A 16733-nucleotide genomic window follows, 5' to 3' on the forward strand; every position below is an offset into this window, starting at 1 on the left:
ACCTGTTCGCAACCCACATGCTGACTCCAACAGCAAATGTCTTCACTTAGGGACCTCTCAGTGAGGTTGCTTCCTCATAAGTCAAGTGTAAAGTTCCCAGAGTGCTTGGGGCCAGGATGTTCATTTTTTCTTTTTGGAAAACGCTGCTAGAATGGAATAAGCCTTTGCAAAAATATCAATAGATCCAAGGAAATTATCTATTAAAATGAAAGGAGAGTTTGAACAGACAAAGGATGGCATTAAGGAGGTAGAGCTCAACATTCCCCATCCAAAGGCTTCTCAGAAGAGTGGAAGGCTACTGCTATTGGGCTTTTTTGTTCGTTTTGAGTTGTAGAATTGCCATAATTTCATTTGCTGAATATAATCTTAACAGTTTTAATACTGTGCGACCTCCGAACTCAACTTTTCCTTGGACAATAAGTAGACTGATTTTAGCAAAGCGATTGATGTTGGCAAATCTGTTTTCAAATCTGGTTCTTTTAATTTATTGTGTAGAAGTAGCAAGTATTTCCTTTCTCCACTCTTTAGTCAACTTCTGTTTATTTCTTGACAATGCATTAGGAAAAACATATAAGCAATGAAGAAGAGCACTTGCGGAGGATGGAAGAGGCGAGACTGCAGCTCAAGGATCAGCTGCTTTGCCTGGAGACCGAGCAGGAATCCATCCTTGGTGTGATAGGGAAGGAGATCGATGCTGCTTGCAAAACCTTCTCCAGGGACTCGATGGAGAAACTGAAAGTAATTATGAATTCTCCTTGTACCACCATCTTCACTTTTGTTTCTAGGTATATAATTATCATGGATTTTAATCCATGCTTACATGATGGCCATATTTTTATTCCATCCAGAAAGTTTCAGTAAACAGTGTAACTTCTTGTGCTCCTAAGAACAAGGCACTGTATCTAGCCCGCAATCGTGGTGCCAGAAGGTATGGTGTTATTCCAGTGAATTGCCTGTATCTAACTCCAGCAAAGAAAGTGTCATTGAGAGTCAGCAATTCCAGCTAAGGGGAATAACCTTGCTTTCAGGAACCTTGGATTTTGAAGTTTTCATTACCACAGGCTATGTCTGTCAGTGTAAGTGTGTCACATGAAACCATCTGTTGAGTTGTGTATTATAAGTACTATTGTAAGTATAATGAGTGCCTTCTCATTAACCCGAAAACAACCTTTACCTTAGCTGCTCTGATAAATTTCACCGTAGAGAGGTTAAGTAAGGTTTATAGAGATTCAGTAACTAGTCATTGGCCATACAACTCATTAAATGCTAACCTGGGATTTCAGATGTTAGGAGTCTGGCATCTAGACAAGTCACCAGTATGTTCTCTGCCTTTCCAGTTGGACAAATTATATTTAATTTTGTTTTTCTATTTTTAAAGTCAACTTTTGCATTTATTTATTTATTTGTGTATTTTAAATTTTACTCAAGAACAGCTGTTTATAATGATGATTAGAATTCCTTGAAATTAAGCACCAGGTACAAGTTCTGGAGAGACTGTGTTGCTTTGACATTGTCTAACCGTAACACACATTCACAGATCACTCAGCCCTGTATTGACTTCATTTGATGATAGGACTTTTCAGAAGAGTTCTGGGGGATGGTGGTATTTGTTTCTATCACATTTGTGTTTTTCTTGTCACTTTAAATTCATACCTATAAACTGTCACTATTATCATATAGTTAGAAGTTTCTTATCAAAGATACATCATGCTCATTGATAAATTTTTGATGATTAAAGAGCTCGGGTGGCTGGATAAAATCTCAATTCTGTACTTACTTTGCTCTCTGTGTTCCTATAATTCTGATCTGAGTGTTACTTTTGTTACAGAACATGAAGAGCATGGGCTTTTAATTAGTGCGGATGTTTCAATTTGCATCTCCTGCAAATTTTGGTTGAGCATTAAAGCATAAGCCTTCTTATTTTTTTAAGTCTTTAAATATGAGGCTTACACTTTTTGATGCTATGGTGAATGATTTCATATTAGAGAAAAATGCATTTCTAATACTGTTTTCCTCTTATTGTAGGTTTTTTCATCTAGTCCTAATATCCACTGTGATCCACATCGCTGGTTAGCGGAAAGCAAGGTAATTAATCTTTGGATCCTAAAGTTATAATGCTTATGATCTTCAAGGAACCCTATTTGGTTTAGCCATGTGAAAATGTAATTCTTCACCACAGGATATGATGTCAGGGCATTGCACTTAAGAGACTTCCATATTTCTTATTTCAGCATAATTTTGCTAAACTACATAAACAATGAGAGAAAAACTATTAAAATTCCAAGAATTAGACAATCAGACTTTTCTCTGCTTTCTTGAGTTGGGCAATGTCTCTGCAAATGTGCCTCCATCCGAACAGCTGGGACTGACCTGCCCTGTACTCGCATACGTTCAGGGTAGTTTGGGTCCTGAGAGTAACCCCAAAACCTGACAACTCCATGTGTCTCAACCACATTCTTTTCTTCATGTCTTTTATGGATTGACAGTGGTAAACCTTTATTCTAAAGGTATCTCTTGCTTCATGATTCTCTTTATGATTTAAATTGAATGAGAGGCCAGCAAAAATAAACCAAATAATTTAAAAATTTTATTTCTCCCTTTTTTATTTTATTTGAAAGTCAGAGTTACAGAGAGAGAAATCTGTTCACTGGTTTACTTCCTAAATTGCCACAAAAGCCGAGCTGGACCAATCCAAAGACAGGAGCCAGGAGTTTCTTCTGGATACCCACATGGGTATAGGGTCCAAGGCCTTGGGGCAGCCAGAACTCCAGCTGGTGCCCATATGGGAAACCAGTGCTAGTGGGAGAGGGTTATTGTGCTGTGCCTACATGCCTGCCACGTTTTCATTTTCTTCCCTTCCCTTCTCTGACATTCTCTTCCTTTCTCTTTCTTTCTCCTCAACTTCCCTCCGTTCCTCTCTCTCTCCTCCCTTCGCTTCCTATCTTTCTTCCAGATTTATTTATTTATTTCAAAGGCATACAGAAAGAGAGGGGGTGAGATCTCCTGTCCTTTGGTTCACTTTCCAGATGACCACAATGTTCAGGGCCAGGCAAGGCCAAAGCTCATCTAGATTTCTCAGGTGGGTGGCAGGAGCCCAAACATTCGACCATCTTGCACTGCTTTTCTGAGGCGGCTAATAGGGAGCATCCAGGACATGAAATAGTGTCCATATGGGATGTAGATGGTTCCCATGACAACTTTACTTGTTGTGCCACAACACTGGTCCCTAAAGAGTGTTTTAAGTTGAGCAAAGACATGCTTTAAAACTTTGGGACAATTATCAATGTACGTAGTTTATCAGATTGCTTGGAGATGCATTGATTAAAGTACAGAGATGGTCAGGGAGTTTGGTGCTGTAGTTGATGCTGCTTGAAATGACAGTGTCACTTATGCAGTGCCTGAGTGTGAACCCTAGCTCTGTCTCTGGTTCCAGCTTTCTTTCAGTGTGTATCTGGGTAGGCAGCAGGTGAAATGGCTTCAGTTATTGTGTGATTGCCTCCAATGTCAGAGATCTGGATTGAGTTCTTGGCTCCTGCAATTGGCCTGCGCCCTCTTGCCTGCTGCAGACATTCAGGGAGTGCAGCAGCAGAGAGAAGAGTGCTTTCTCTCTCTCTTTCTCTCTCTCTCTCTCTCTCAAATAATGAAAGAAAAATCTAGAAGCTGTGATGGTACGAGTTGCAGAAAGGTTTACTGAGGTGTCAGCTCATCTCTCTGCATTCCTTTTTAGACTAGTTTTCTGAGCTATAAGATACTAGAACGGGGAAACTTTCTTATTATTTAAATTCCAAAAGGAATTCAGGTCTACAATTGACCTGAACAATTGTAATCCAATTGAGGATTTTTTTTAAAGGAAGCTTTAAGTTTCGTCTTTTGTTTTAAATTGGAAACATAAGAGAAAAAAGTAAGTACCCACAGAAGATGGTGACTTGTCCAAAGCCACGCTAAGAGTGGAAAGCCAGCTGAGTCACGTGCTTGTCTGGACATCTGCGTGTTGTCATCTGGAGTCTCAGCTCACTCTGGCAAGAAGAGTCATTGCATTCTCATTTCCATTTCCCACACTGTGGGTGGGAGTAATGGTCAGCAAGTTGTCTACTTTAATCATATTTGTAAAGTTTAACAGGGAAAATGTAGCTACAAATAAATTCTGGAAGTCTTTGTCGTAGTGACGTGTAAGCAGTGACCCGGGAATGCAGGAGAACAGTTTCTTGGGTGTCTGTGCTGGGAGAGGGGCGGGGTGCGGTGTTACAAGCTTGCAGAGGAAGCTTCCCTGGAAAAACATTTACATTTAGCAACAACAGCAGTAAGCTTTGCTTGTTGAGTATTTATGTATAAAACAATGACCAAGAGGTAAGGATGCTTGTGTGAACACACAAAGTGCCCTGTGATGATTGACGGAGGTGGGAGGGGAGATGGAGCAGGAAGCAGTACCACCTCTGAAGGGCAGCTGTGCATCTGAGGAGTTCTTCTCGATTAAAAAAGAAGTTTGATGATTGAACAGCAGAATTTACATTAGCATATACATTTTCCTGTCCTACCTAAGAAATGGTGGTCTTTTTGCCTCCCTAGCCATTTCTGACAGACAGATACCAATCTGTATTAATGCCACAGGCAAGGCAAATTTGGAATGTACATTTTTATTATCTTCAAATTTTTTGGCTAGAAACTATTGTGAAGGCTTAACCCAACAGTTCTTTTTTTTTTTGCCCAACTCCACAGCTCTGACAACAAGAGCAATGTACTTGGAATTTCCTTTCAAGTGAAAATCTTTATCATTTCTGAACAGAAAGCTTTCACTGCTGTGGTTCAGTTAAATTATGAGAGCCAGAGATGACTCTTAATCATAGCCCTTTAATTTGGAAGCCAGTGAGCAGTTTTCCCTTATCATTTAATGGGATTGAACTTCTGATCAAGCCAGTTTTAATACTGCATGAGACAACTGTTCTTCTACAGTGTAAAAGGGTTGTGATAAAAAATGCTATGCTGACCAACTGAACTAGGAAGAATTGAATCTATTTACCAGAACGATGGCTTAGGTTATTGATGGGCTGCAATACTGTAATTCCCATGAACTATGACTGTCCAGCTCTATAAGTATTGAAGATAAGATCTGAAATCAGAGAACAAAAACCTGTATGGAAAATAGAATTGCTATTCTGCTGGTCTGTGCTGACACCTTGCAGTATTAGAAGGACCTCTAAGGGCATTCAGTAATTGTTTTCATAAATCTGCTGCATGGGATGTCTTCTCTTGGTACTAATTCTAGAAGAACCAGAGGCCTGGGTTGCATCACAGTTGCATTTTTATCCTTGGTGTGTAATGTAAAGTGGAAGCCTACTGAGTACCACATTCCCAGATAAAATAATCAATGAATGAGAAGAGTGGAGGCTTGATGGTCTGTAAGGAATGTGCTGCAAGGAGTTCCTTGTGGTTTTTTATTTATTTACTTGGTTGTTTTTTTTTTTTTTTTTTTTTTTTTTGCATCATGAAATCTGAACCTTACTAGTGCATTTACTGGATAACTGATACATTCTAGATACTGTGTTATATGCTGTAAACATAACAGTGGGCCCTGGTGCACTAAAGTCTTTGCCTTGCATGCGCCAGAATCCTGTATGGACACCGGTTCTAATCCCGGTGATGCGAGTTCCCATCCAGCTCCCTGCTTGTGGCCTGGGCGAGCAGTGGAGCACGGCCCAAAGCCTTGGGACCCTGTACTCATGTGGGAGACCAGGAAGAAGCTCCTGGCTTCTGTCTCTGGATCAGCTCAACTCCAGCCATTGCAGCTGCTTGGAAAATGAATCATGGGATGGAATATCTTCTCCTTTGTCTTTTCTCCTCTCTGTATATCTGACTTTGCAATGCAAATAAATAAATCTTAAAAAAATAACAATGAGCAAGAAAGAGTCTTAAGTAAACTATTTTTTTTGGAAAGGACAAATACATGTGTTGATAATTTCACAGTGATATATAAAGGTTATAACAAAAATATGTAATAGTTGCCATGGATGCTGACATCTGAGATGAATCCTGAAAATAATCCCAAAAAGAGGAAGTATCCTACATTTTGAGAAACCTTTAGGAATGACATAGAAGAGAAGCAGCATGAAAAATGAAAAAAGTGCAAGTGCTTTGACAGTAACAAATCAAAGAATGGCAGGAGAGGAGCCTTCAGTCCGAGGTAGGGCTTGGCTGTGTCAGGAAGGACATGGGAAGCCTTTGGGGGCAACATGCAGTAAACAAGAGTGTTGCACCACTTTTAGGAGCTTGGATTCTGGTGGGCATTTAGTGACTCTCAGAAGAGTTTTGACCAAGACAGCAACGTGCTGCTGGTTTAGAAGCATTTCTCTGAGAGTCGTGTCAAAGGTACATTAAAAGTGGTAGGATGGAAGGCAGGGAGAACAATGAAGTTTTTCCTGTAATTTGGCTATAACAGTGTGAATTGAGCAAATTGTTTGCAGCTTCACAGGTGAAGGGCGCACTGCAGTTGCATTTGGTGACAGTATGTAATGGTGATTGATTGTGTGTCAGCATGCAGACGACGCCACTCAAGGGTTTCTGTTTGCGAGAAATGGGCACACAGGATCCCAGAAGAGCCAAACCAGCAGAAATACTGAAAGAATCTCCATCACAGGGATTGAAATCTAGACAGTTAATTTGAACAGAAAGGCTGAAAGAGAAGCATCAACACAGGCAAACATGAGTTCAATGTCAGAAAGTCAGGGAAAGTTAAGGAACAAAGGCGTTTACAGTGAGTCAGTCAGGATAGCTTCCCAGATGAGGGCAGGCAGATGCTCTGGGCGAGGGACCATGTATGGAAGTGTTGTCGTTCATCACGGATCTTATGTCATCTTGTTAACTATTTGTCAAATGTTGTCTTACTGAATCAGAGTGGCAAATCTTAAAAGTGTATGGGTAATAAATATGCTTCCAAGTTATATAGAGATTTTGTATGTTGGCCTGTTTTAGGTATCATTCCAAAGAATTAGTTTCATTGCATAATATTTTCTTGACATTGTAAAGCATTTGCTTTCCCAAGTGTTACAACTGAAGTAGCTTTAAAGATCACATAATATGATTTTCTTATGGAAACCAAGACCTCAAGAGCTCTTTGGTCACTGGCAAGGCAGCTTAGAACTTAAGTCTCTGATCTTTGTGCTACCATTTGTCTCCATTCATTGTGTAACTGCACTTGAGTACAAACATTGTGTTTTAACTGCCTACTGACATTGATTTTTTTTATCAAATGTATGATACAGTGTATTTAATTCTTATTTAAGTATATAAACAATTACCCAGTATTTTATATTTCTACTGTAGAAATGAAAAATGTTATGCACTTAGTATTTTGAGGGTTTTTTGGGATGTAATATTAAATCACATTCCTGGAATTCGTTAAGTTTAATTGGCGACAGGTCTTTTTTACATTTTTAAGATATGTGCTAATATGGGGATAATGTAGTTTCTTGCTTGTTTATAACTAAGAAATGTGGAGATATTATTAAAGGAAAGTGAGTCTTTTAGGTTGATTTAAATTTGAATTGTAGTTCAGACTTAATTCTTTGGTGACCTTTCATATTTCCCCCAAAATTGCCATGTTCTTACCTTATTTTTGCTTTTTATGCAAACATTTCTTTTCAAAATTGTTATTAGAGTTTTGCCAAAGGAAACATAGTAGTTAAAGCAGCAAAATTATGGGTCCTAATATTATTGCTAACTCTATAAGCTTTAATCTTCTTATTCAGATTTCCTGTTTTCCATGATTTTTGGCTTTGAGCCATCCCTTAGTGATTTTACTGCATTATTTGGCTAACTCCCAATAGAGAATTCTCACAGATAGAAAAGATCCAATGGCGCAGTTTCACCGGACACCTATGCAGATTCGTACATAATTGCAAGCTACTAGCTGTGAAGATGTAACACTACTTTATTTTAAAATTCCTTCTCTGTTTCACTTACTTAACATACTTACTGATATAGCAAATAAATGAATCTATTATGTAACTTGTAAAATATTTCTATGTTTAATAGAATGATTGTTGCTCTGTGATTCATAGCCTTATCAACTAAGTATTAGTCTCAATTGTTAAAATTATTTCTGTACTGCGTTCCAAGCTGTCTTCACAAGATACTTAATGAGAGCCATGAATTTATCTAACATTGATTCTGAAAATTATTAGTTGATTAGATTTCTGTAAATTAATATTTTGCAGGATTAGCAATACATTAAATTTGTAGTAGTCATTGACTGTGTCTAGCTCGTTTTTCCTGTTGTTTGACAATGAATAAAGGCTCCCTCTTCTTTATTCAGGTCATATTGTTTTAGATCTGCTGGGGCTGCCTTAAGAACTCCCAGACCTCGGCTGGGGTTTAAACAACGCTCATTTGTTTTCTCATGGTTCTGGAGGATGCCATTCCAAGGTCCAAGGACAATTTTCCTGGCTTGCAGAGTCCTTTTCCCTTTCTTGGGTTTTCTTCTCTGCTAGCCTGATACCTCATTTTGTGGTAAGGCCACCGGTCCTATCAGATTAGGGTACACCTCTGTGATCCAATACAATACTGCTGCCCTAAATGCCCCATCTCTAAAAAGAGCCGTATTTGGTCTTAGGGTCCCAAAAGAATGAGTTTGGGAAGGCTTAAGCTGAATGAATTCAACTGCCTGAAAGCTGTTTAAGCCTCATATTTGTTTTGTGCTTTTTTTTTTTTTAATCCAAGAATCCCACAGGAAATTATTTTTTGAATTTGCCACTATATTGCTGGATAAGGAGATTAAATTGGAGTATCCAAACTGGAATTTTTTTTTTTTTGGACCACATGGTTTATAAGACCAAACTGAGTTGGTAACAAACATTAAAAAAAAATTGATAATTATAATATGGGATTTGTTTTCTTTTTGAGATGTGGGAAGTTTTGGGATCCTTAGAGCTTAGCACAATAGAATGGCTATCTGCTCTATAGTTTGACATAGCTCCTGTTCTTCATATTGATTTGCATTGTGGAGGAGGAGTGTCACTCTTTAGCATTATACTTGCCTATTCATATTTTTTTAAAGTTTTATTTATTTTTCTTACAAAATCAGATATACAGAGGAGGAGAGACAGAGAGGAAGATCTTCTTTCCGATGATTCACTCCCCAAGTGAGCCGCAACGGGCCGGTGCGTGCCGATCCGAAGCCGGGAACCTGGAACCTCTTCCGGGTCTCCCACGCGGGTGCAGGGTCCCAATGCTTTGGGCCGTCCTCGACTGCTTTCCCAGGCCACAAGCAGGGAGCTGGATGGGAAGTGGAGCTGCCGGGATCAGAACCGGCGCCCATATGGGATCCTGGGGCATTCAAGGCGAGGACTTTAGCCGCTAGGCCACGCTGCTGGGCCCGACCAGTGATTATTTGATCAGAGATGTTTTCTGTGGATAATCCTTTGGCCCACAGGGGAATACACTTCTTCCGTTTTGGGAGTTTTCCTGAACTTGATCGTGGGGAACATCTTGTCCAGGGGCTGCAACCCAGTTCCATTGCATCCTGGGCAGGCTGCAGCTCAGTCCCTTCTGATGCTTTGTGGAGTGTCTAGAGCGCATCCTGTTCTCTCTGCTCACGAGTGGCCCTGAGCCTAGCCTGGCATTCACTCCCCATCTCTGGCTTCCTCGTGTTAAAGTCATTAAGGACTGTATAGGTTGTTTCAAAATCAAGTATGTGTTTTGATCTTACTTGGACAGGCCCTGAAATAGTTTTGTTAGAGGTCAAAAATATTTTCCATTTATGCTTTAACTATCTAAATATTATTAAAGATAAGGAAGCTTAGAGTTCATGAAAAGAAGTGGTCTAGTATGCAAGCAAATGTTGATTTATTTCCCCCAGCCAATAAGAGTATTTTTCCATCTGCCACGATTAGCTGGATCCTTGGGTATATACATTTGTATGTGTCAGAACAGGAATTTTACTTTTATTATTTTGCTCTCTGATATAAAACCCCATTTTGTAATAACTGTCATTCTATACTAGGGTGTTTCTAATTTTCAAACAGTTGTGCAACTCTGCTTTATTTGTCAAATCCACAGACTACTTATAATAGGCTAGACTCTGTGATACTGTCTTTCTAGAGATAATAGAACATATCAAGTATTTTGTGAAGATATGTAAATCTCATGGGCTAATTTAGAAACGAACTATTAACTGATATAAGCTGCTATGCAAATTAAAGTGAATATTTTAAAAATTTGCTAACATTTGATAGATTTTTGGCTCTTCATCTTATGCTGCCTCATTTGTTTGGAGTAGTATGGCTGTTTCTCTTCATGTTTTGCGGTGCTGTTTCCTGGATATCTAAAAATTGGATATAAATGTTATTTTTAGACTAAACTTCAGTGGCTCTGTGAGGAGCTGAAAGAGAGAGAGAACAGAGAGAGAAGTCTGCGCCACCAGCTGCTGCTCTGCAGAGAACAGCTCCGGGAGCTGACGGCGAGCAAGGAGTCTGAGCTGCAGTGTCTGTTTGAGCAGATTGAGAGACAAGAGCACCTGCTGGAAGAGATTCACCAGGAGAAGACAGGTGTGTGTCAGCGCCGCTTCCCGCGTTCCTCACGTTCTCTCCTTTTATGTTCGCGGAATCCTAGAGTTGGCAGAGGAGCTCAGCTGCCCGAGGGGCCTTCTTTGAACTCCATCCCCTCTCTTCTCTCCTTGATAATCCATTTCTTTCAGCCTTTCTGGATCTTAAGGAGAAAATCCTTCAGGTTCTTCAACCTCAAGTTTCCTCTTGTGTACAATGCACTGGCTCTTTGCAGGTGTTAATTTGGTAAGAGACGCTTGTTTCCTGCTGGTAAAACGCCCAAGTTAACCTTTCACTTGAGTAATTCATTCAGAAAATTTTTTTTTTCTTGTTGACTAGTTTGCATTTGTTGCTCTTCTAGATGCTAAGGATGCACTGGTGGATAAAACAGGAAAAATGCTACATGTATTTAGCTGCCAGGCAGTGCCTGGGATGACAGTTCTGATAAATTAACTACGTGATGTGTTAGAAGGTTGTAAATAAAATGGTGAAAATAATAGTAAGGCAAAGAAAGCTTGGAGTAGGTGAAGTGCGTTTGTATGTAGGCATTACGTAATTTTTAAAAAAGATTTCATTTTTACTGGAAAGCCAGATATACAGAGAGAAGGAGAACAGAGAGGAAGATCTTCCTTCCAATGATTCATTCCCTATTGGCTGCAATGGTCGGAGCTGATCCGATCCAAAGCCAGGAGCCAGGAGCCTCTTCTGGGTCTCCCACGCGGGTGCAGGGTCCAAAGGCATTGGGCCGTCCTTGACTGCTTTCTGAGGCCACAAGCAGGGAGCTGGATGGGAAGCAGGGTCGCCGGGATTAGAACTAGTGTGCATATGGGATCCGAGGCGTACAAGGTGAGGACTTAAGCCACTTGGCTACCACACCAGGCCCAGCATTACATAACTTTAATAGTTGGATGGAAGACTTGCAAAGCCACTTTCTTTTCTATTACCCAAGTGAGGGATCATGAGGGGAAGAAGCAAAGCGGTAGTATTGGAATCCCAACATAGATTACATTTGTTGGTCTTACCTGGTGTTTTTTGGGTGTACTTTATCAATTGAAGAATCACAAGAGGATCTTAATTAAGAAATTAAGATTATTTTAGAAAATCCACCATGAGAATCGAACCATTATGTATGTTAATGCTTTTAAAATTAAATTTTTGTGGTTTATTTGAGTAGTCAGGATTGTTTTTGCCACATGTACCACTTAGAGATCATTACTAAACTGTGGTAAGTCTCACAAAGTTTTTGGGTATCCGGGTCATTTGAGGATCCATAGAGCTTTTATTAATGTGGTTACACGTAACAATGCTTGTCATATGAAAGATGTAACTAATGCTTATTCATTTTAATAATACTGTGGACCTATTACATGTTAACATAAAATTAATGAAAATCATTTTCCAAGGCAGAAAATGTAGGAGTGGCTTTCTTTTTCATTTCTTCAGATCTGTTTCATTGCTGGCATGAGAGAAAACAAGCTCTATTCTCCCTTTTCTTTCTACGTTTAGTGTACTGTTATATCACATGTCATGTAAACTCTGGAAAGAGTGTCTTGTATTCTCGAGAAATTACATGTTATAAAAACAAATCCTACGTTAGTGCTACTAAGTTGTCATACATGATTCTCAGATCTACACTGAAAACTGTTCTAGTACAGTTGAAAAACATAAACTGCATGAACAATAAGTGTCAGAGGGTACTGTTGTATTGTTTTTGACAGTTCCATAACATCTAATTAAGGAATGTGTGTGTGTGTGTGTATAAAGCTGGAGAGAAAGGGAGAGACAGAGAGGGAGACATCTTGTCATCCATTGGTTTCCTTTCCAGATGGCTACAGCAGTCAAGACTGGGTCAGGTGGAAGCCAAGTGCTAGGTGCTTCCTCTGGGTCCCTCGGATGGGTGGTAGGAGCCTGGTCACTTGCATCATCTGTCGCTACTTTTGGAGTCTCGTTAGCAGGTAGCTGGATTGGAAGTGAAGCAGCCGGAACCAGAACCTGTACTCATGTGGGATGCCATTGTCCTGGGTGCTGGCTTGACTCGCTACACCACACTTCCTTCACCTGGGTACTAATAGATAAAAGTTAAATGCTCTTTATATGTGTTATGAACTTCTTACTCCATAACTAACAAGTTGACTGTAGGATAAATGGGAAATTCAGGAGGCTGGAACTCATTTGGCTGCAAAGGAAACTGAATGAAGGCTACCTTAGCGGTCATACTTCTGTAACAGGGAAGTCTCATATTTTTGTTTTGCCTAATGTGTGAAAGATGTTCTCTCGGATGTTCTGTGTTCAGAAATGATGAAGCATTTGATCTGCTACTATGCAACTGTCTTTGTTCTAGCTAGAGACTGAAGGACATGTTATGTGCCAGCTGAAAGAAATATGGTATTAGAAATATATGTAACATGTGCTTGTAAAGAGTCAGTTTGGTTACTATTTTGGAGGTCCATGTGATAACTTTTTCTGTAGAGCACATTAGTTGATTTGGATCTTGAGTAGTGAATCAGTGTTTCCAAAAGGAAAAAGATTTTCTGAAGAATTTATGTGCAGAGGTATGTCTTTCAAATATTTAAAGCATTTGCTTACCGTCTGCACATGGAAGACAGAAAGCATAACCAAATTTACTAACCTTGAATATTTTGGAGTTATCAGAGCTAATTGTAGAGGCTAATATCTGATTCTTTTTACTGTGTTTGAAATGTTATTAGTTATTGTATAGTTATTGTACAATGTATAGAAAAACGGTCATTCTTGACAGCATGTATGTTAGCTAGGCGTTATCTCTCTCTCTCTCTCTCTCTCTCTCGTATTACTTGAGAACGTCCATCTAAGGATGAAACAAGCCCCTGTCAAGCTTTGTTAATTAGACAGTTTTATGCTGAACCGTAAAAGGAAAAAAGAGCTCATAGGTTATGGTGAAAGAGACACAGTGTTTCAGCCACTTTAGAAAATAACACTTTTGGGCCCGGCGGCGTGGCCTAGCGGCTAAAGTCCTCGCCTTGAACGCCCCGGGATCCCATGTGGGCGCTGGTTCTAATCCCGGCAGCTCCACTTCCCATCCAGCTCCCTGCTTGTGGCCTGGGAAAGCAGTCGAGAACGGCCCAAAGCTTTGGGACCCTGCACCCGCGTGGGAGACCCGGAAGAGGTTCCAGGTTCCCGGCTTGGGATCGGCGTGTACCGGCCCGTTGCGGCTCACTTGGGGAGTGAATCATCGGACGGAAGATCTTCCTCTCTGTCTCTCCTCTCTGTATATCCAGCTTTCCAATAATAATAAAATCTTAAAAAAAAAAAAAGAAAATAACACTTTTTTCAGCAGAGTACTAATTTCTTGGGTTGTTTTTAGGTGAACACCTGTATCTTAGACAGAATGTAGATATCAGAGGAAATATGTGTCACCTTCCAGTTTTTTCTCTTCAATTCAGCAGTTTGTTTTTTGTCCTAATAATGGCAATAGTTGTGGTAAATGTTCAGAAAACTGACCAGGCAGGCCTAGAAGCATCTTATATCTTTTGTTCATGAATTTGTAGAAGATACACAATTGAGAACTGTGTGTAGTTGTCTGGGTATATTAGAATAGAGGCTCCAGGAAGGCTGTTATTTCTAAATGCCTTGTTCAGTGCTGTATACCTAATGCCTAGAAAGAACGTAGTGTCCAGAAGGAATGTTGCATTTTTGAGAGAGTAATTGAGTATATGAAAGAATATGATTGTAGTGCTAATCTTTCATGGATGAAAATTATTGTTTTGAAAGGAAGGGTAATTGTCCTCAAATTTCAGACTGAGAAAGAAATTTTAGCTGGCTATTGACTCAGGTTTCTTCATTTCTTTTATTTTTCTTGGATACTTACTAAATGCTGCCAAAAATGTAAGTTAAATCAGCAAATATTTGGCAAAAATTGAGTAATTTATTTGGAATTGTTTATATTTGTTGATGACACTGTGGGATTTGATAATATGCATCACTTTCTCTGATATTTTAATTTTGCATTGAATTTTGCAGTAGCAGTATTTAAATGATTTATATTTATGTTCATTTCCTCACAATATTCTCTGAGCTTCCAGATGTATTTAGGGACACCAAAATTGTTGATATTAATTCTAATCCCATTTTGTAGAAAAATGTCAGGTCTGTAGTCTAAAAGGAGAAGTTTCTAAATTCCTTAATATTAGAACTGGAAACAGAATATTCACACTATATGGTGGCTTATAATCCGTTTTCAAGGGTGGGATGGATGTAATTTTCAGCGTATTTTTTTATGTGTGTGATTATAGAAAGCTTGAGCGTGATTGTAAATGTTTAGTTAGGAACATGCAAGAATGATGAAGGTTGAACAGATGAAATAAAGTTCAATTGGTATAGCATGGTCTCCAAAGATAGGAGTGAAGGGAGGAAAAGTGAAAATAGAGAAGTAAATCTTGGAAAACACTAGGGCAGATTTCTTTCTCTGTGACTGCTTGAACAGTTCAGATATGTTGTAGTTTCTGGCAGGTTCAGTGATCACAGCAGTTTGTGAAATGGTGCTTCTCATGTGTGAGGGGTTCATGCTGATCTCTGCCTTCTGCGAGTTCAAGAAAAGAGGAGCGTTGTTGAGAGGGGGAGAGGGAGAGAGGGAGAGGGGGAGAGGGGGAGAGGGGGAGAGAGGGAGAGAGGGAGAGAGGGGCAGAGGGGCAGAGGGAGGGAGCTGCAGCCAGTGGTTTTCCCATGTAAGATTTTTGAAGTGGCCTGTTGTGATGGAGATCCGACAGGTTTCAGGCTATACTGTAGAAGATTTTTCATAACTGTACTTTTTTACAGTCTTCCCTCAAAGGGTGACACGTGTCGCCTGATGGGCGTGCAGGGCTCACAGCCAGTTGAGTGATGATTCTGTCACCCTGTCTGCCTGCAGTTTTGACCTTGTGCCTGTCCATGAGGCTATTTTACAACATAGAAAAGTGATGCAATTTAGGCCTTTTCTCCAAAGTTTTAAGATACAAGAGACTGACTTTTTAATACACTCCATAATTTCAAAAATTAACGTCTCCCTGGCTTAGTTCTGTCTAACAATGATGATCTCCACTTTTTAAGGTTTTATTTTCCTGTTTAGTCCCATGTTGCATGTTCTGGAGAAACTCTTTCTAGTTGATTTCTCTGTATCCCACAGTTTATGACTGATAGCTGAACAGAAAGTCTGAACTTCTTAGAATTCATTTGTGAAATGAAATAAAGGAGGAAATTGGAAATTCCAGCATCTTCCTTAACATGTATATGAGAGCAGGAATTTTTCCATTTACGTTTTGTTTGTAGGATATTTATTCATTGGTTTTCCTAGCCACCCACTCACTTATTCATCCATTACTTATTTCAGTTTTTCACATTTGTCTTTTTGAAAGAATAATATATAACCATGGCACTTACAGAAATGCTAGTCATTTTGTTAAGCCTCCAAACAAGGAATAACATTTTCTTTTTCCGTTCCATATTGAAGTATAGCGTTTATACATTGTAAAGTAATGTAAGCGATGCTGTCTAAATGTAAGGTGACTTATTTGGATTTTTGTTGTTTTTTTTCATTTTTGTGGTTTCAACAGCTTGTTCAAAATTTATTTAAATTGATTGAAAATATTACTTAAATATTGAGAGTATCATTTTGTTTTGTATGAAATCTGCCTACTGCTCCATCTATTTATTTTTCTGGCAGTCTCCATAATTATTTTTTTGAAAAACATTTAAAAAACAGTAGTTGTTTTAAGTTGTGCCAACTGTTAGTCAAATCAGAATTATTGAAGAATTATTTGTTGATGTTGTCCATGTATGTGTTTCATTTCAGCAATTTTGTTTCTTATATGTTTGTCTTACAGTTTGAAATTCAGACCATTTCAATAGGATTGAGATTAAACACTATTGGTTGAATATTCCTAGGGACAGAATTAAGTAAACTAATTGTATTCATTGAGCTACTGATATTCATATATTTATATATGCAGATGTGCACATCAGTTGGAAGTGAAAACAGTATTCATGTTGTTACTGAGTAGATGGAAAATGAAGGACTGTGAATTTTTATTCTTTAGTTAATTGTAGGAGTCTCTTTGGGGAGTTTAGACGCTTTTTTTTTCTCTTCTCAAAAGTATTTGAGTTATGTGTGTGTGTGTATGTGTGCGTACTCAGAAGTGTTCCAGAAAATTCAGAAATGTTAAGCATGAGTCAATTATTAGATTT

At 39.1% G+C, this 16733-nt stretch overlaps 1 protein-coding gene across 4 annotated transcripts in view; it reads left to right on the forward strand.

Annotated features, from left to right (window-relative positions):
- The window catches only part of CEP128 (centrosomal protein 128), a 275915-nt gene that overhangs the window by 118432 nt on the left and 140750 nt on the right, over window positions 1-16733 (forward strand). For all 4 annotated transcript variants that reach the window (XR_009244256.1, XR_009244257.1, XR_009244258.1 and 1 more), the window contains 3 exons: window positions 562-738; window positions 2026-2085; window positions 10346-10538. Coding sequence is in view for 1 of the 4 variants with exons in the window: in XM_058655263.1 (XP_058511246.1) it covers window positions 562-738; window positions 2026-2085; window positions 10346-10538 (430 nt within the window). In the remaining 3 variants the exon portion in view is untranslated. The remainder of the gene's footprint in view (window positions 1-561; window positions 739-2025; window positions 2086-10345; window positions 10539-16733) is intronic.

The sequence above is a fragment of the Ochotona princeps genome, chromosome 26 (genome assembly GCF_030435755.1).
Source record: "Ochotona princeps isolate mOchPri1 chromosome 26, mOchPri1.hap1, whole genome shotgun sequence".
NCBI classification, from domain to species: Eukaryota; Metazoa; Chordata; class Mammalia; order Lagomorpha; family Ochotonidae; genus Ochotona; species Ochotona princeps.